This window comes from Calypte anna, chromosome 1 (genome assembly GCF_003957555.1).
Source record: "Calypte anna isolate BGI_N300 chromosome 1, bCalAnn1_v1.p, whole genome shotgun sequence".
In the NCBI taxonomy this organism is placed as follows: domain Eukaryota; kingdom Metazoa; phylum Chordata; class Aves; order Apodiformes; family Trochilidae; genus Calypte; species Calypte anna.
In genome coordinates, this window is record NC_044244.1 from 131,971,864 (window position 1) to 131,992,945 (window position 21,082).

General features: G+C 39.7%; 1 protein-coding gene across 3 annotated transcripts in view; it reads left to right on the forward strand.

The window, feature by feature from the left end:
* The first annotated feature begins 257 nt into the window (after positions 1-257).
* Positions 258-21,082, forward strand: part of HERC2 (HECT and RLD domain containing E3 ubiquitin protein ligase 2) — a 110,884-nt gene continuing 90,059 nt past the window's right edge. For all 3 annotated transcript variants that reach the window (XM_030466662.1, XM_030466670.1, XM_030466675.1), the window contains exons 1-4: positions 258-349; positions 1,233-1,349; positions 12,176-12,290; positions 20,075-20,212. In XM_030466662.1, coding sequence (XP_030322522.1) covers positions 1,278-1,349; positions 12,176-12,290; positions 20,075-20,212 — 325 coding nt within the window. In that variant the 5' untranslated portion in view covers positions 258-349; positions 1,233-1,277. The remainder of the gene's footprint in view (positions 350-1,232; positions 1,350-12,175; positions 12,291-20,074; positions 20,213-21,082) is intronic.

Below are 21,082 nucleotides of genomic sequence, written 5' to 3' on the forward strand. Positions count from 1 at the left end.
CACTCGGCGCCGCAGCCCCTTCGGGAAGCGGATGTCCCGCCTCCCCCTGCTCTCCCCATTGGCCCAGAGCTCCGGTGGCGTCACTGGGGGCTGAGCCGCGAATTGGCCGCGTTTCCCCCGTCTTGAGTACCGGGGGGGGTGGGGGGGAGGGACCGGCGAGCGGCGCTGCCGCCTGAGGAGGAGGAGGAGGAGGAGGAGGAGAAGGAGAAGGAGAAGGAGAAAGGGGGGGGGGGGGGGGGGGGAAGGCGACAGAAGGAGGGGCGAGGATTACTCAGGGCCGAGCGAGCGGTAGCTCCAGGCGAGGCAAGGGGTGAGAAGCCGCCGCCGGCGCCGCCGTCACGGCCGGCCGGTGAGTGCCAGCGATCCTGGCGCGCTTCGTTCCGGCTTAGCGGGGAGGAGGCGGAGAGGCAGAGAGCGGGAGCGTCCCCACCCCACACCCCCCTCCCCACACTTCTCCCTCTCCCCGTGGATCTGGCCGCTGGGGACAGGGTGGGAAACGGGGCGGGAAGCGAGGCCTCCGCTCCGCAGCCCCACGGGAGGGAAAGGGAAGGGAAGGGAAGGGAGGGGAGGGAAGGAAGGGGCGGTGCACGCAGCCCCCCGCACCCTGCGCAGCGACCCCTGCCCGGGCGGGGCCTGCAGCCGCTCCTCCCGGCCCGGCCCTCTCGCCGGCACCTGCCCGCCGCCCCGCTGCCTCCTCCCCGGGGCTGTCGGCGGTGAGTTAAAGCCGCGGGTGATGGTCCTGGGGGGCGGTGACAGCGGGGTGGGGGGGGGGAAAGGAGGGAGGGGATGGCACTGGGAGAAGGGGTCGTGCGGCCGTGGGGAATCCCCCCGCGGGCCCTGGCGGGGTGGAGGGGTGCGAGTGACCCTGATAATCGCTTTATGTTGGCCCGCGGCTTGCGTAATCTGCGATCAATTATTTATTTCATGCCCCGCTGTAAGGGTGTGAGGGGCAGCGTTAGGCCGCTGGCGGTGCTGGGCGCAGCGGAAGGGAGGCGTCCTCTCTCCCTCCCACGGATGTTGCAGGGAAGGGGAGCGGGGCTTCTGGGGGCTCCAGAAGTGTTCTTAATGCGTGTGCATCCGTCCCCCTCTGCAGCTTCGGGGGATGCGAGCGACGGAGGTCCTTACGATGAATTTTTGAAAGATCAAGTGGAAGCCGTCCTAGTCTGAACAAAAATAACCTCGTGTGGCTTTATTTCCTGTGCTGGATTGTTATTTTTCTCGTTCTGTGACAGGTTGGGCTGCTCAGCCAGCCTGGAGAGAGGGCTGCAGAAGGAACGATGTCTGCTGAATCTTTTACTTTGGCTGCTCAAGCTAGGTTTGACTCCAAATGGTTGAAGACGGACTTACAGGTAAAGAGTTAGGTAGCAGTATTGCACTGTGACCTTTCAGGTGCAAACCAAGGATGCTTTTAGTCTAAATAGCTGACAAACAGAATGCATGCAGCATTGCTCTTTAGACAGATTTAGGTAGAGTTAGGTAGCTGTATTGCACTGTGACCTTTCAGGTGCAAACCAAGGATGCTTTTAGTCTAAGTAGCTGACAAACAGAATGCATGCAGCATTGCTCTTTAGACAGGTGTACAGGGTTTCTTGAGTATGCTGATTTGAAAACAATCTTGAAGAAACACTAAATTATTTTGAACTGCAAATAGATCAGTGTTGTCACTCTAGCCCCTTCTGCTTAGAAATAAGAGGGACTACATCTGTATGTTGTCTTTGCAGAGTGTCAAAGCACATAGCTGAGAATGTAGCATTACTACTAGAACTGTAAATTCTTAGCTTCTTGGTGATTTTTTTGCTTGCATATGAATGAGCAGCTTTAATGCACAAGAGAATCCAACTGAAAGGCAATGGAAGTCTAATTCATATTTTGAACAATTCAAATTGCTTTTACTGTAGTTGTTTGTATAACAGGTGTGGACTTCCTTTAAATTTTGTCTTTTTTGAAGGGAGTTAATTTATTGACAAATATATGTGATTGTCATGGAACTGGTCTTTGTTGACCAGTGTGGTTGACCACGTGCTGGTATTTGGTGAAAATTTTCTTTGGTGTTAGAGGATGATCTGATTATTTTTAAAAGTTGCATCTTACAGAGATGAGCATAGTATCATATTTTCCCAATTTAGGCTTGGAGATCAAGTGGAAAATATAGGGAAGTATAGTGGTTTGGGTTTGTTTCAGATGAAATGGGTAACTAGATTAAGTCCTTGTCTTGACCGTTTTCTTCCTTCTCCCAGATATTGCTGTTAGTTGCCTTACTTTGAATAACCTTTCTAAGTTCCTGCTCCAAACTCTGAAATTCATGTTCAGACAGGCCAGCCAGTGTTATTCTTTTGTATAATAATAAAATTAAAAATTACATCCTGAGTGACTTTACCCCAAATTACATGCCAATTGAATGGTTGAGTTCAGCTGTTTTTGTGGTTAGGCAGGGCTTTTCCTCGAGCAGTTGTGATTCAAAGCAGCCTTTCTCCAGTATTGTACATCAAACAAGCTAAATAGGAATCAGAAGTGACAGATACAGCCTTGGAGATTACATTGTTTGGTACGACTTTTATGTAAATGCTAAAAAATGACACAGCTTGTGCCATGGTTTGGCTAGATTACTTCTCTTTTCATCTTTTATTCTTACCAAAGTAAAGGCTTTGATCCAAAGTTACATGTTTTGGCTAATGTGGCATGTTAACATTGCAGAAAACAATTTGAAGAGAAACATAATAAGAAATACACAAATATTTTTTAGCTCTCTGGAAGCTGGCTTTGAGATTACAAATATGTTGCTTCTATGATTGTAGAGGAAAATTGTAGCTGAAAAAGTGGCAGTCTTTGCAAACAGCTGCTGACTATGCATTGTTTGTTTTTCTTCTGCATTATATGGGTCTGTTCATGTGATTTTTCAGATTTTGTGTCTCATTTGTAGTGCCTTTTTACATAAATAGAAAAAATGGATGTAGAAAAACTCCTGACAGGAGGGTTTCAGTTGCCATCCAGACTTAAAGGATTATTTTCAGCTGAGTGTGTATAAATGCAATTAAATACTTCTGTCTTCTAAGACTGTTGTGTACTTGATGTGTTGTAATAAATCCTTTTAATATTAAAAATCCTTATTTGTAACAAATTTCTGTGATTTAGCTCTCTTATAAACAAGAGTTCTTTATGAGTGATAACAAGTTAGACTAATTGCCAGGGTACTTAATTTGTTTTCTTCCAGTCATGCAGTTGTCAAAATAATGAGATTAATGAAATTAGAGAACAGTAATAATTTGTGATCTTCTGGACGCAAACATCACTTCTCTGGAATCTGAAGACTAGCTAGGCCTCCTGGGTATAATAAAATTTTCTTATTAGGTTAGCTGTTTTTCATACTGCACAGGTCCTTAGAACAGAACTTGGTCTGGATGTGAGTGTTCAGTATTTTAAGGTGTGCATGTGATTCTTGAATCACTCCTTTTTAATGCATTAAATGGCGGATGCCTTCTGTCAAGTAAAGGATTTTGGGCTCTGGGGAGTTTTCCTATTGCATGATTGACTGTTTTAGCTACTGGTTGACTAGCCTGACTTAGCTGCCTGTGAAGTTTCTTTATAGGTATAAATGTTGTCTCTTAATCCTTTAAGTTATATGTCTACAGAGTATGCTGATTGCCTACCACGTGTTTTTACTGACTAATAATAGAAAGGCTTTATTGATGTTCAAGAGACTGTCAACAGGAATTGAAAAGATGAGGATAATACTTAGGAGAGATTTGGAGAAAACCACGTTATTTTATGTGAATTGGTCCAGCTGCCTGCAAACTGCTGTTTAGAATTAGACCCTGAAACTCTTCACTTTCCAATTAAATTTTTAACTTTTCACTATACAGCAGTCCAGGAGATGGGAGATAAATGTCCTTGGAGAAAAAATTCTTATCTTAGGAGACATACAGAGATAGACTAGTCTTTATAAAGAGCTTTTTCTGTTTTTTTTTTAAAATGTTTGTTCTTGTTGCGAAATTTGGGGAGTGTAGCTGGAATGGGAAGTGAAATGTTTGATTTGGTGGGTAGTGGTCTCCAGAGTCTGGTGTTTGGTTTTTATTCTTTGTCTCTGTTGTTAGAGAGTTTGCTGTTCAGTCTTGATGGTTAAGGCAGTAACTGTGAATTAAGCCAGTGAAATCTCTGAAAATCATCAGATTTTTTCCCCCTTCAGCTCAAGATGATGTTGCATTAATGATGTAATACATGAATATTATAATACTGTGTGCATTAATAAGTCTATAATATAGTGGTATTAATATAATAAGAAAGGAGTGACACGTGGATTTTAGCATGGATTGTGTTTAATCACCCACATGCGTCACTCTTCCAGCTGTCATCCAGGCCAAATGTAAACGTTGTTACTCAGTTTTGGGGTACTACTATTAGGAGACAAAGTCAGCATGATGTACAGTGTCATTACTGTTCTTAAGAGTATATCAAAGACACAAGTCCTTTTGTAGCAGTGAGTCTCTAGCCTGAAGGATTAACTCCTGTGAAATGTTAATGGAACTGTATCTGACAATATATTTTTGCTTGTATTATTTTATATGGAAGTAATGTAATTATAGGAAGCAAAATGCTCTACAGAGACCCAAGTGCACCCCATAATAATTCCATTTCTTTTTACTATGTAATTAATTGACCTAATAATCTATGATTTACAGCTGCTAGTATAATTTTGAACTTATGATAAACATTTGTTTTATTAAAAATCTAAATTTCCTGGTGGAGCGAAATTAAGTTATTCTGCATTATCTGAAAAGGCATAAACTGTTATAGTACCTGAAAAATTAGATAGTTACCTCGGTATGAGGTAATTTCAGTACCACAATATATAATAATTGACATAGATCAATAATGTATGTATAACGTCACCATTAATAAAACAATCCAAATCCAGGTGGATTTTAGTACAGGCCACTTTTTGGTGGATCATGTTTAACATAGTTGCTAGAAAGGTTAGTGTGTCACTTAAATTTCCAATTTATTTTTTCAGATTTAAATGAGTACATTTAAAAGCACCTACCTATTTGTGTCTGTTGCTAGTAGAAACCATAACATTTATAGAAAATCAGTCTGTAATGGGAGGTTGTGTTTTAATGTCTGCTTCCAAAGAAGACAACTGGTTGATTGGTTGGTTGGTTTTTTTGTTTATTGTTTTTTTCTTTTGAAAGGAAAGGGTAAAAAACAGAAATGGAAGGGTAGGTTAAAATAGTTTACTTAAACCTAGATATCCAGCTTGCTGAATCAAACTGTGCTTAAGCTAATTCTGATTAAATAGATATACTATTAATTTAGAACCTTATGCAGAGAACTTCAATTAGTGATGGCTGAATAATGAAAAACTAGAATTGCTGTCACTTAATAGGATGCATGTGTGTGCTCAAAGGGTGTTTCTTAATCTTCTTATTCTGGATCCTGTGGAGAACTGTTGTGCTTGATAGCAGGGGTTAGAGGGGACAAACTTTCATTCTCCCGTAGTGTGGAAAAACACTGTAGGCAACAGTCAAGGTGCAGGAGCTGTCCACCAGGGGAATATGATTAATTTTCATCAGTTTTCATTGTGTTCATGGTTTGCAGGCTGTTTCTGTCATATTCTTTTGCCACAGAGGTGAGAGCGAGCTCTTAAAAATGAAACAGCCACCTTGTAGGTGTTGCATTGGTCTGAAATCTTTTTACCTTCCCTTCAAAATTAAATTTGGCACTTTAATTTTCATCATAATCCCACTCTTCTAGATCAGTGTCTTTGCTTCTAAGAAGATAATGTAAATAAATGATGTCTTTGCCACTAAAAACAGGAAGTTAGTGTAAGTTGCTTTCTGTATTTTGTTATTTCTTGTTAATTTTCTTTTTGGTTTTGCTTCTCTGGTGAAAAAGTGATGGGGTTATGGGGAAGTTCTTATAGAACCTGGAAATGAGATCTACACTTCGAAAGGAAGGGAAGTCTTCAATAGGAATTTCTAAAAAGTATTACAAAAATGAAGTAATGCTGGCCCTCCAAAAATAAGTTATTTCCAAAGAGAGTGGAGGGGGCCAGACATTGAGTGATAGGCTGGAGGACATTAAAATCACTGCTTATCAAAAGATGTAGTCTCAAACAGAACCACTGTCCTGCAAATGGAGAAAGTTAGAGAATTTCTCTTCTGAGGGAATGGCATAGTTTTTCCTTGCATTGACTATTAGCTGTTCATAAACTTCTGCAACAAAGGGAAGATCAGTAGATTTATTGTGGGGACAGTTTCTAGGTAACTTCAATCTGTTGAAGTAACATGGGGCTGTTGGAGTTCCCTGTCTTTTTCTGATTAGAGCTTTAGAGTAGTAGGTTTAGATCTAATGATCTTTCACTGTGCTCTGCATGGGTGTGATAAGCAGCTTTTTTTTCAGGGCATGCTTCAGCAGGGAAGGAAGGGAACTGTGACAAAATAATGAAGAAGATGACAATGGAAAAGGAAACACAAATTGAATGGTTTCAATAAAGCAAAAACAACAGAGGGACTTGGGAAAGGACTTCCTTTTCTGTGATTTTCTTCACCATTAGTGGGCTGTTTTTTTTTTTTTAATGCTTTCTAAAGAAAAATATTATCCTATGTGGTCTTTAAAGTACTGCAGCAATAATACAGCTAATGCAGAGGTAACTGAACGGAAGAACAGTTCCTCTCCCCCCCTCTCTCTTATGTAGGTAATTCTGAGGTGAAGATTATTTAAAAAGCTTACATTTTAAATCCATATTGATGTTCTGTGATTATGAAGTAATTTTCTTGTTGTTTCAGTGCAGTTATATAATCAGGAATCCTACCTGAATAAATATTGGTCCTTTTGTGTCCTTTCCCTGGCTTCATCTGTCTTGAGCTCGAGTTAGCTTTTATGGAGTTTTCTGTACTTTCTGTAGTAAAGTTAGTGAAAATGTACAAGAACATGATCAGTTGCACTGTGTGGAGTAAGCTGTGTCTGACTTCAGAACAAAATTATTCTTAAAATAATTTATTAGCATCAAAATTGTAGTGGTGCTTTGAGAATTCTCAGAAGCCTATCCAGTTATGGTTGCAAGATTTAATTTTCTTGAAATGTAAGGCTATGATAATTCCAGTGCCTTATTCTCTAGAGTTGAAGGATATGGATGGAAAATTCATTGACAGTCCTGTTGGAGATGGCAGCAGCATATGCCAACCAAACTAGATATCCTTGTGACTTAATTAAATGTTGTACCAGACAGAATAAATTACAGTTTAATTTGTGTAGATGAGATTAGCAAAAGATTAGACTGGGGGCTGCCCAGTTTATGGTAAAGTAGAAATTTCAAGTCTGCATATGTTCTTGCTTTTTGTGCTTGGCATAAGCAATGAGAGCTGAGACTTAGGTTTGTGTGGTATTAATTAGGTATTAGATATTGTGAAGTATTAATTTCGTGAGGTACATGCCCTAAAGGTACAGGGGTCAAGACATGGTCTGGGGATGAGAATGTGTGACAAATGGTGGAAATAGCTTGGGCTTCGTGAAGGTGAGGTCTGTAGGAGATGGGGGGTGTGTGCCTGTGGTCTCATCTGAGAGGAGTTCAGGAGATGTCATGGGAAGAACAAGGGAGATTTTGGGCATGGGGAATGGCACTTGATTTGGCAGCATGAGTAGGAGGCTCAAGGATGTTCACAGAACAAGGTTGTAGGCCAGTCATTAGTGGTGATGGAGCATGGAGCTGCTGTTGTCTCAGTCTTGGGAAGGCAGGGTGCAGGTGATGGGAGAAGCAGGGCCTTGGGGTTCTTGTGGGGTTTTTACAGAGTCTACATCTCTGGAACTGTTGCCAGTTGCAAAAGTTCAATGAAAACTTAATTAATTTTCTAGCTTACTGAGTAGTTACTGAGCTACTGAGTCTTTAAAGATTCACAAATGAACTTACTAATTATTAGTGGCAAAGATGTCCCCACAAATCAAGCAATTGTGTGAGAGAGTTAGGCTTAACAAAATATAGGTAGGTACTCCTGTACTTGCAGCCTTGGCTATGTCAGAATCAATGAAAACATCAAACATGTTTTTCTTCTCTTGTACTGTATCATACCTTGCCTGTGAACTTTCTTTAAACAATTGAGTGGAAAAACAGCCATAATTTTGAAGTAATATTTTGAGTAATATTTTTTGAAAATAGAAACCAAATAGATATGTTCCAAATTTGTTCTGAATGAAGTTCTAGTTCTTTCGTTTTAGCACTTGGGTGTGTTGATAGACTCCTTGCAAATGACTCCATGCAAGAAGTGTATGTAGGAAAAAGAGGAAAGGTGTATGTGCTTGTGTTGGCCAAGATAGTCTTAAAACACTGTAGAAAGAATGAAAGAAAATAAATCAGGTTTGTGTATTTGAGGTAGATATTTGACTTTTCTACCACACAGTTGACTTACTGTTATCTTCAGCTGCTAGTTTCACAGAATCACAAATGGCTGAGGATGGAAAGAACCTCTGCAGGTCATGTGTTACAACTTCCCTGTTCAAACAGGGCCACTTTAAAGCCAGTTGCCCAAGACCATGTCCAAATGACTGAGGATGAGGACTCCACAACCTCCCTAGGCAGCTTGTGCCAGTACTCAGTCACTCTTACAGTGATAAAAGTGTCTCCTAATGTTCAGAGAGAGCCTCCTGTGTTTCAGTTTGTGCCTGTGTCCTCATCCTGCTCCCAAGTACCACTGAGCAGAGCCTGGCTCCATCATCTTTGCACTTTCCCTTCAAGTAAATACACTGAGTTCCCCCTCTGAGCCTCCTTGGGGTTAAACAGTCCCTGCTCTCTCAGCCTTTCCTCATAGGAGAGATATTCCAATTCCTTAATTATCTTTCTGGCCTTTTGTTGGACTCTGTCCAGTATGTCCATGTCTCTTATGCTAAGGAACCCAGAACTGGATTCAGTATTCCAGTTATGGCCTTACCGATGTTGAGTGGAGGGGAAGGAATACCTCAGTGGCCCTGCTCCCCAGGACAGCAGTGGCAAGGGCACTCTGGTGGGTTATGTTCAACTTGGTGTCCACTAGGATCCCCGGGTTCTTTTTTGCGAAGCTGCTTTCCAGCTGGGTTACCCCCAGCACACACTGCTGCATGCAGAGAGGACTTTGCAGTTCTTACAGATGTCATGAAGTTCCTGTCAGGACATTTTTCCTAGCTGGTTGAGGTCCCTCTGGAAGGCAGCATGAGCCTCGGTATATCATCTGCTCTTTGCTGTTTCTGTTGGTTAAGTGAAATTAAAGAAGTTGTGAAGCTTTTATTATGGCTATAGGGTTTTGGAATAATAAAAATAAAATTTCTTGAATATTTTATCATTTAGATACTCAGACTTTCCTTCACTTTTGTCTGTTATAGTGGCAGTTCACTGTTTAATATGAACATTGCTGAACATTGACTAGACTAAAAGTGAATTGTTCTCGTTGGGTTTGAGCTGTCTTCAGTTATTACAGATGAATTGGTTATAAATACTGCTTCATAATTATCCTTCCAGTTCGTTACTTTGATTATTGCTAAAAAAAAATAAACAAAAATCAGCGTTTCTTTACTTTCAAGCATGTCTCCATTCCCTGCTCTACCAATGCATGTGTATGCCACTGGCAAAAATTTAACTACAACCTGAGTAAAAGCAAAATTGTTTATCTGAAGGCTGCTTATGGTGGAGCTATAATCTTTGTGCCCTATCTTTATGCAGCATACCCAGAAAATTACTTTGATAGGAATTTGAACGCCAGTCCCAAGACAGAAGAAATTTTGTTTACTTTTCAGTTTTTTGAAAGACTTGAGTGAACATTGTGTACTGTGAAAGGATTTGGAGTTAAAACGGAGAAAACAATTCTTGATTCTGCCTTACAGTAATGCTCACAAAAGTAGTGAATTTTCTGAAATATAACAGTGCTGCATTGTGAAGAACCTTGAATTTGAAGCCTGAATATAAGGCTTTTAGAGTGTAAGCTTAAGGGCTATGAGGATAATTTTCCACACCAAAGGGGATCTGAGCATGTAAAATAAAATACATGAAAAGGCAGTTTAACAAACAATAATCTGAACTTCATGAAAACCATGCTTTATTATGCAACCCATCTGGAGAATTACCTCACTTGCTATTTTTCAACTTTGCATTTTAGCATGGATTAGCATTCAGCAGGTGAAAGTTTAAAAAAAGCTAATCATCTATGACATGTGAGCAAAAAATAGAGAACCAATTGTGTTTAGCTCTTTTTGCAAGAAGAAGAATTGTGAAATATAATTTCCTTAAGGGCCTCACTGAACAATAAGACCACATCTGATGAAAGAGAAAGTGAATACCATTTATATTTTAAATACTTACAGACTTAAAACAATGCAAGAAAGTGAGTCAATGGTGATTTTTTTTTTTTTAATTATTGAAGTGCAACTTTTCTTCAGACTGTTACAGACTATTACTTACAGACTATTACAATTAAAAAAATTAAGCCAAAATTAAAGCTTTTAGCAAAACTCATCATCTTTGAAAAAGCTCTATGTGCTGTCTAGTTCTGAAGAACAAGGATTGTACCTTTCAGTACAGCATGGTCACCATGTAATTCTGGTGCTGCAAACTTGATAAATTGCAGATTATTTGAATAATGTCTGGTTCACACCGTGTGATACTTTTCCTTCTTACCCTCCTGAGGTCAGGAAAGAGGAAGTGACAGTGTATGACATGTCAGCTCATATTTTATGCTGCAAGAAAAACAATTGAAAACATGTATATGTGTTGGAGTGAATTTCTGAAGGATGCAATTATGTGGTCAAGAAACTACTATGGTAATTGCATGTGGTACAATGATGTCAAGGCATACAACTTCCCCTTAATTCTTCACACTAGCTGAGATAGCTTGATCAGCACAGCTTCCCTGATGGTGGTTGTGGGTCTTAAAACCTGTGCTCTTAAATAATTAAAATGTCTTCAGGATATAGATAAAAATAAAGCACAGCCAAAATTCTGTGTATAAGGGGTGTTAGGTATTCTACAGCAGTTGTGTAAGTAGCAGTTTTGTATTACTCCTCAGTTAAAACTCTTAGGATTTGAATACTGGTTGTATAACACAAGGATGCTTCTAAAGAAGCTTTCAGCAGGTATTTGCTTTTCTTTTTAAATGTCTCTACCATTTCAGTATGCTGGAGGTATTCTGTTTTCCTGTGTCACGTACTTCCCCCCTCCCTCCCGCTATACCATTATGAATGATAGCCTGGTTATTACGGATTTCACCGGGGATGTTGACACCTGTTTTGCAGCATTTTATAAAGTGACATTAGTGGACGGCCAGTCACAGTCATTAGGATTCTCCAAGGGGAGATCCAAGCTGATAAATCATGAGGAGACTCCGGTTACAGCCGGTGCTTTCATGAGCACTTCCAGCTAGCACGGCTCTGCTGGTTGTTCCCTCACAAGTATTTGTCCTGTTGCACACACAGTCTATTTATTGGTAACTGATCCGGACCGGGGCAGCTCCTGGCTCTGACTGCAGGCCCAGCTGGTTTTAATCTTGCTCTGTTCCACAATCTGGTTCAGCAGATGAATGTATATGTATGTGCGTTAGCCGGCATGGGAGAAGAGGCATTATAGCAGCTGAAGGGAGAGGGAGGGCTGTAGTGGTGCTTTTTGCACAGCAGGACCAGTTTGAACCGGCTGAATATGTCTGTGAATATGTGCCTCGGTGTCATGTGTTCTGGGTCAGTGTCCAGCCCTTCAGTTGCTGCTTTGGAGAGGGACCTGTAGTGACTTTTTCGTGCTTCCCTGTTGTGATACTTCATGCAGCTTGACATTGTTTGGATAGCTTTTCCAGAGGGGAAAAAGGACACCCCACCCCATGCCCCCTAGATTATGGCATGTTGTCATCTTGAACATATGGATAGTTCTGAGATGACTAAATCCATGCTTTTGATGAGAATTTTCCACTCGAAGAAGATTTGTCTTGCTGCATTTGACTCTATTTAACAGTTACTGTTTTGAGCTTTCAGTCTGAAAATAGCATAGCTAGAGAATCGGAGATCCTGAAGATCATTTAAATCCTTATCTTGCTCACACACAATGAATATACCAGTGAAGTGATACATGTGTTTTCTTTCTTCTGCAACAAAATATAAAATTTCATGTATTTTTAGTATTAGCTTGAGAGAAAATTTTTGTGTGTAAATATGTAAAATGTATTATTTTTAACAGCTCGCTTTCACTCGAGATGGATTATGTGGCTTGTGGAATGAAATGGTAAAAGATGGGGAGATTGTATATCCTGGAACAGACATAACACAAAGTGGTGAACTACCTCCAAGAAAAGGTATGGATTTTAAAATATGTTTTCTCTTTTTTGATTATTTTTTTTTATCTTGATGAAATGGACTTTGGATTTCATAGTGTCACACAACTTTGGTTTGTAGTCACCTGTCCATACAATTTGCAGGTGTTTTTGTTTTGAATTAAATACAACTATAACTTGAGTTCATAAAAGTGTATAGAAAAATGCTTTAAGCCTTCAAATAGAGGCTTAAATCTCTTCCAGCCTTTTGAAATTAAACTTCATATCTAGCCATGTTATATGAGAGAGGCTTGGTAGTGTCCTTCTGTTTGGTATGCTTGGTGTCTATTGCTGAAGCCTTTGTTTAAAGGAAGTGGACTGAGGAATGAGGTAAAGCTGATACTGCTGTTTCTAATGTTGTTGACAATATTCATTAAGTGACTAAAAGGTTAACTAGAAAACTGTTCAGAACCTGGCAACTAGTGCTTTTAAATTTTTTTTTTTAATTTGTGTTCTATTGCACTTGAGAGCAGTTCAAACACTGCTAATTGTGCAAATGCCAGAGTAATGCATTTATTTAGAGAGATTACTTTGGAGGTGGATTTTGTGGATTTTGTTTCATGAAGGATTCTGCTAGAATGGAGTGAGTCTGCTCTTGCCTGGTGTCTTTCTGCTGATTGTGGTGCTCTTCTGACTCCTTACTGAACAGATAACCAACCTGATCTAAACCAAAATGGATTGTTTCACACTCTATCTGAAAAGGGCTTACCAAATGGTCAAATAAGTTTTGTCAGTGATTTATGTGACCATCAAATAAATGAAGTTTTGTCTAGGAGAATGGTGGAGATACTGGCTTTCGTAGCAGTGAATTATTATTTCAGCTTCCATTAGTCCTTGAATTGTACTGTTGGACAGATGTGATGTTCTAAGCCAGTAATGTTTAATTACTAGTGGAGATCCATTCTTTTTTTTTTTTTTTTTTTTTTTTTTTTTGGTGGTGGTGCCTGTGATTTGTCATCTTTAAAAAACGAGGGGGAAGGGAAATAAAATATAATTTTTTTTTTCACTAGAGGAAGTTATTTCTAAAGTAAGAAGGTAAAATAATTCAGTTTATAAGAGGAGGGTGAGTTATATGTTATTTTTATCAAGAGTATAAGCTTCCGAGGTTGTGGGTGGCTGCGTACTGTAGTAAGGACTAGAATTATGCTCCTCTTTCAGAGCTAGGAAACATTTCTATCCTTATTCTGATGCTGGCCCTGTTGAGTATTATTGCTGACATTGGACAGAAAGACAGCTGATCTAATCAGAAGGGCTACTACAGCAGCTGCTCATGCAGCGAGCAGAGGTAGTATATTTTTTTCTTAAAGTTGTCTATTTTCATGTATATTACTAAAAGACATTTTGAAGTCAATGCAGTGGAGGGCTGCCCAGTAAAGGGGCCAAGTAAAACATATTTCCATTCACTTGACAGCTCATAATGGAGGTCTTGTGACTTCACACGCTCATCTATGCTTGGTACACCTGTAAGAATAATGATGTGAAGTAATTTTTACATATTAGGTGTTTGTATGTACACGTGATGTGGAGAAAGATGGTATAGAGGTATAAAAAATTTATAAAGTGTTAACAGCTTTAGGATACTTAAAAATAAAGAAATTCTGACTCGTCCCAGATGTTTTGAGGCTCTTGAAAGCTTTCTTATATCTTTGTACCTGTGTTTTTTTTTTTTTATTCTGTGTTGTTGTGGGTTTGCTTAGCCAGCTGCCCAGTCAGCTACTCAGTAATTCCCTGTCTTCAGTGAGACATAGGGATAAAACATAATGGAAAACCTCATGGGCTGAGATAAAGCTAGGGAGATCACTTGCCAATTACTGTCATGGGCAATTCAGACTTCACTTGGGCAAAATTAATTTAATTTATTGCCAATTAAGATAGAGTTGGATAGTAAGTAACAAAGATATAAATTAAAATACCACCTTCCCTTTGCCCTTTCCAGCCTCAGCCTTGCTCCTTTCTTCCCAGCTACTCTGGCTGCTCCTCCAGCAGCACAGGGGCTGAGGAATGGGGGCTGTGTTCAGTTTGTACCAGTTCATCTCTGCCTCTCTTTCCTCCTTACACCCCTGATCCAGCATGGGATCCCTCCCACAGGCTGCAGTCCTTCAGGAACTGCTCCAGCATGATCCTCTCCATTGGCTGCAGAATACCTGCCCCACAGTGATCCTCTCCTCCCATCTGAGGGAAATACCTGCTTCCCCACAGGCCCTTCCATGGGCTGCAGGGGAGCATCTGCTCTGGCACATGGAGCACCTCCTCCTCTTCATTCTGTGGCCTTGATTTTGATATACTTGCCCCCCATCTGTCTTTTTTGCCCTTTCTTTTGCCCTTGTGGCTGAGGGGCTCAGCTGAGCCTTGGGGTGGGTTTATTGTGACCACTGTGTGCAACATGAGGCAGCCACAGCCTGTCCTCATATAGTCACCAGGTAGGTGCACTCCCCAGCCTGTGCCAAAACCTGTCCATCTGCACCTAATACATGCATATGTTATGGTAGGTACAAATAATGAACAGATGCAGAGGTCTGTCTTTAAAGTGAGAATTATGTGAGTCTCAGTGGTTTACCCCTTTTTGCCAAATTCCTTGATTAGAGGCTTGTTCAATATATTACAGAAAGTACAGAGTTCTTTTAATATTTTGCACTGGATGTCCTGTGATTTTGAGACTTCCAAAAATACTTTGGTTTGGCATGGCCTTTAGTTTTGCCTTTAGCAATAATGGGACTGAAATAATGATAAGGTATTCCTGACTGAAAGTCTTCAGAGACTCCAGAGAACATGTTCCTTCATCTGTACTTGCTGCTCTACCTAAGTACTTTGAAAACACCTATTTCTGTAGAAGCTACAGTAGTTTTATCAGGCTCTTAACTTCTAGAATTAATGTTTGCATTCTCTTTCAGTGAATATAGTCTTCATAAATGCCACTGTGCTGCCCTGCAGGATAGGTAAAATAAAACCATCTTGCTTCCTAAACCTGAGCTTTGGGAAGAAAAAGCTAATCAAGACTATTTTTGGTCACTGTTGACCAAATTATACATTTGGTTCCATTAGGCAGTAGTGAGTCTTGGAACCAGAAAAAATGGTGTTCAGTTTGCATCTCTGAACTTGCAGTTCAAATTGAATTTCATGAAATTAAACTCTAAGAGTATTTCAGTCTGTTCAGTTGGTAGTTACTTTTTTTACGTAAATGATCTACAAATGTATTTCAAGAGGCAAAGTAAAAGTACCAGTAATGAAATTTATATGACCTAATGCTTTTATATTGAAAGCAGTATGTTTTAGTCTCACTATTCAGATTCTTCTGCTATGTTGACCAATTTGGAAGTAAAGAAGCGGGGCTGCTGTAAGTAGTCATTTCTATGCAGGCTGTTCTAAGAAGTTCTGATTTATACTCATCCTTTTTGTTCCCTGGTGCTGTAGTTGATGCACACTGGGCTGTTCAAAAGAGTAATTTCATTCTTTCAGGGGCTATCAGAAGCGGCAATAGACTGGAAGAACATGCTATCCGTTGTGAAAAGCATTCCTTTCCTCTCCACAAAGAATATGCAAATAGTCTATTATTTTCCTCTGTTAGCAAGAACATTTGGTTAGAATAACCTCTGTGTTTTTTCTTCATGGCACTTTCAGAAAAATGTTTGATAAATGTGTTCAGCAGGATGTGTTTGCATGTTTTCAAGTATCATCTAAGGACACAGCTGTGACAGTAGTGATGTCCAAATACAGGTGCACTTGCAGCATGGCATGTGCTTAAAAGATAATCAGGCTGCCCTTGGGAAGTTTTGATGAGATTAAAATCTTGTATACTGAGATCTATGTGCTAATGAAAAGTACTAAAATATTAATGTTATTCTTACTAAATGTTTAGGTTAGAGAACCGTTACTGTAAATTTTCAAGACATATAAGTCAACTGCACAGGACTGTTTTTAAATTTTTGATTCCTCAGACTTCTATATAGGTGGGAATTTGGGAATTCCTGTTTCAGTTAGCTATTTTAAGTTCTGGGGCAAAAATATAAAATTGACAGCTTCACTCCTCTGTCTTGTCTCTGGTAAACGCTGGGGCCTTGGTCTTCCCCCTTCTTGATAGTCGGAGCTTTGTCAGCCAAGTGCCATTGAATCCACAAACCTCATTCAGTGTTGCCACTTAAAATAGATTAATAAAGTCCAAATGCCACAAGTGATTCCAGACAGACTGGAAGAAACCAGATCTTTATGGTAATAATAACAGGATGTGAGAATTGGTTATAGTGGCTGCCATTCAGACCACATACGTATCAAACTAGTAGTGTGCAGGCATACAAGGTGGCTCCTGATTTGAGCCTCTTTTCTTGTATTTGAAAGAACTTGTTAAAAGTGAAAAGGGTCTCTCTTTTCTCACTCTCTTCTGACTCCCCCAGTTCAACTATATTTGCTGTACCCAATGGCTCAGGTGTTCAGCATTGAGCTGTGGGTTATTACACTGTCTTTGCAGGACAGAAGGAAGCCTGTAGACACCCCATAGGACTGTTTGACTTCATAAGTGTGCTGTATTTCATATTCAGCTGGTACTTTAAGGAATGCATTTGTAAAAATAGTATACCAGGGAAGAAATGAAACTATATTTCTGATGAGAGTTAAGGAGATTGAATCTTCTGTCATCTGGACATCAGCACCTGGAAGGCTTTGTAAACATGGTTTGCAAATGGCTGGGCATGCATCCTTCCTTCACAAATACCTATCAGTTGAAATTTATATGTTTATATATATAAAATAAAGCACTTTGACAGAGAACAAATTATTATTTTGTATTGCAGCTGAAATACTTCCCAGAGATGGAACTACCAAAATGTATTTTAGAGTGTCTGTAAAATACAGCCCTTGCCTAAAGCATGCTGCCTAACATTTTGCATTGTTAATGGCAACATCTGTTGGGAAAATGATGCAGGATTTTTCTTTCTACTGAGGCATTTCTGACTATGTCAGTTTGTTGGCATTTAAGAGCTGTGCAAGATTGTACTGTAACAGGTGCTGGAGTCAATTATATAGTGTCAGTTATTATATTTGAATATGAAATGTAAGTTCCACCTTTAGCTGCTTCCTTTTTATCCCCCGTTTATACTGGATTAGGCTGTTGCTGGGCAGGATGTAGTGAGCTGCAGCACTTTGGTTTGGGAGCTAACTTGAGTTGCTCAGTTTTTACTGCCTAAGCATGCCTGGCTTAACTTGTAGGCTTAAGGTTGTAAAGCAAAAAATAGTTGAAAGAAATTTATTTCAGGGGAATGTTGCACTGTTGTTTTCCCCTCACCACAATATTTGTGCTTCAGTCTGAGAAAAACTGAATTAAAACAGTCTGTCACACCGTGGTGTGGTTTTGCATGCACTGTTTTGAAAACTTTCTTGTTACTTGTTTTTTTTGGCTTCACATATACACAAGATTTCTTCCTCGCTGCCTCGCTTTCTCAAAAATCTTTGGCCTTCCCTTATTTAAAAAAATATCTGTCTCAAGAGTCACTCTGCTTCCCCAGTATGATGTCTGTGTTGCTGCTTTCAATCTAGACTCATGACAACTTTGTCCCTTATAATACAAGCGGGTTTTTTGCAAGTATAGTGGAAGGTCTTTGTGCAACCATTTGACATGGACTTCTAATGTGATTTTTAGCTCAGCTCCTTCCTGCCTCTTCTTTCATTGCTCCCCTTTTCAATTCATACAGACAACGGAAGAAAGAAATCCTCCTTGTGGATTTACAAGCCAAGTTGTTTTTATACAGTAGAAAGTTTTAAGTTCCAGCTTGGGCTGGGGCCTTCTCTGTTGACAGCGAGGAGCTGGGCAGAATGACATTTTGTTTCTCTTTGTTGTAAGCCTTTGCCACGGATCTGTTAAAAATTGTATCAAGTTCTCCACAGCTGCAAAAACTAGAGTCTTGACACAATAATGCTTTCTACCCACTAACTAAAATCCCAGACCCCATGAAGTATGTCTCTAGACATGTGGATGAATGAAGAAACAGTAAGATTAAGATGGCACTATTCTGAACTACTGGGGCTAAACATGGTTCTTAGTTGCTGGTTTAACTCTCTAAAGGAATCTGAGCCATTAATGTTATATGCTTGTGCCTTGGAATAGAAACAGCTAGCTTGAGTCACATTTTGGACATGTGTTAGCATGCTGATGGTGTCTGGACTGTTCATTGGTGCTAGAGAAATGACTATAATCTCCATGATTGCCACCTATAAGTGGGATATCCAGAGTGCTTTACCTGTTCCCAGGTGACCTTTGCTATCCCTTCCTTAGCTCACAGTCATGGCATCCATGTTGCAGTTATGTCTCTTTTTTCCTGTTCTTCAGTCTTCATCTGCTGCCCCCTGAGCACTAGTCTGTTACAGGTTAGGAGACATAGCTTTGATTTAAAACTTGTATAACTAAGGCACCTTGAAAAGATTTCTTTTGGGAGTTGCTATTGTCTACAGTCTACCAAGTTTTTAACAAAGAAGCAATCACAGATCCAGTTACAACCATTAGGCATAATTCCAGATTAGACATTATTATTTTTTTTCAGATTGGATAAAAGAATAGTCAAATGTTTATGTACACTGTGATACCTGTATTCTGTATGTTCTGAGGTAATGAAAACCTTTGATCTCCAAGTGGGGTCATGGTGAGTCTGGGCAAACCTGCAGTTAGATGAGCTGTGCTTGGCTACAGCTTTAAATTTCTTGCTTATTGTTGTCCTCTGAAATACACTAGTACAAACACTTATGCTTTGGGTATGCAAGAAGAGATAGAAAAAAGGACAGAATTCTAATACTTGTCTAGCTTCTTGAGGCTGGACCATTTATTGGGAGAGTCCCTGTAGACTAACTTGGCAAGTAGGAATGGAGAAGCAGTCACTTTTAAGAGACTGGTGACAATGCTAGAACTAAACTCTTCATGTTCAGCTAATGCTGGACTTGAAAAATTTTGGGGGATATTTTTTAGAAAAAAAAGGTTAGGGTGAGGAAAACAGTTGCCAGTGGCCCTTAATTACAAGGCTATCTCATGCATTGAATGGACTGGAGATACAGAGATCCATGTTCTCAGTATGAATAAGGAGAAACTTCAGCTGTCTTGTTCTATTCTCTTTAGAAAACTGAGGCTTTTCTTGTAGCCTTTGATTACAGAGATAAGTGACTAATGTCTGTGTTTTGTCGTTATGAAAGTAATCTCAAAAGGATTGCAAATGCTGTTTTGTTACTTTGTTTGCTGAAAGTAGTGGTATTATTTTCTTTATTTACAGGTATTTACTAAGGTAGTAGATACAGGTGTTGAAATGCTGCTGCATAAAATTAGTGCAAATGCCAATATATACCTCTCCTTGATTTTGAAATAAGACAGTTGATATCTTTTTTTCCTGTATTGGAAGTGGAATATAAAAGCAAGTAAATACTACAGAAATGCAGAAAGGTGGGAGCAAAATCTGATTTAAAAGTGCATCCTTTTGCCATAGTGTTTGCAAATCCTTTGCAAATCTTATGTGATGGTATTGATATTAAATGCTCATCCTCTCTAGGAGGTTACAGCAGTGATTTCTGGAATCTGAGGTTACTATCTTATGAAATGTTACATGAGACCTAGCACCTGTGACAGTGTGGTGCAATGCCATTTCCCAGACCCTGTACTCTTAATGATAGACAATGTTGCTGTAAATTTGTTGGTTGGGCATTTTGCCATTTACGTTTCTAATCTAGAACTTTGTTGAAGGGGCAAGTAGCTTGACTGGTCTTTCTTTCTTTTCTTTTTTTTTTTTTTTTTCCTTTAGATGATAGCACTGAATGCCAAACTGCATCAAAGAAAGAAGAACAAAATGACAAAGAAAAAAAAGATGAAGAAGAGACTCCGCTGCCCAGTTACAGGGCCAAATCGATTGTTGAGAGTTGGGTGTGGGGCAAGCAACCAGGTATTACAGCTGTTTTGGTAATTCTCACTGAAGCATTGCTGTTCTATATTGAGCACTACTTTTATAGCATCAGGAAGTAATTGGATCAAATGCACTTGCTTACAGATGCATCTGCTAGGTTTGTGGAATAAGTTGGATATGTGGTTTAACTGATTCAAGCTATTCACTATATTGACTTTCAGATTTGGACTCATAACTTGAAGAGTCAATTTGCACTTTCATGCTGCTTGAAGGGTTGATAAACTGACTTGGAACAAATTGCAGTTGTGTAATGAAATGTTATGATGTCTTAAGAATATTTCATTTTCAGACACTAAAAAGAAACTGCTTATTTTCTGATGCCTGAGTATTCTGCAGGCAATAAGGTTTAAAAAGTGATTATTCTTTTTGATTTTGTGGTCTAGCAGATAAATTTGAAGGAATTGTGGGAGGAAAGGTGAAATGTTAGTTCAATTAGCTGTCTGTCCAGACCTTTGCAGACAGTAATCTTACCTGTGATAGCAGTGAAGAAGTGGTTTGTGTGTTCATGTCTTCATGTATGGCTCTCTAAAATACTGATTTTGATACTGAAGCCAGTTGAAGTTCATGATGGCTTATTACTGCAGAGCAGCATTTCATTGTCTAAAATTGTCCACGTTTAAAAATAGCAGATCAGAAGCTTCACCTTCAGTGTTTTGTTTTATGGTTCTGGTACATGGTATTGCCAGATTCAAATGTTAGCATTTAGACCTCAGAGACATCTGTTGTGTCCCTTCTCCTTTCCCCTCACCCAGAAGTACTTGAAGAGCCCTGGGAGAAACACTCTTTTTTCAGTGCCAAAATCTGCATCTATGTAGCTCTGTTTGCTTGGGAAGCTGTTCCTGTGGAGCC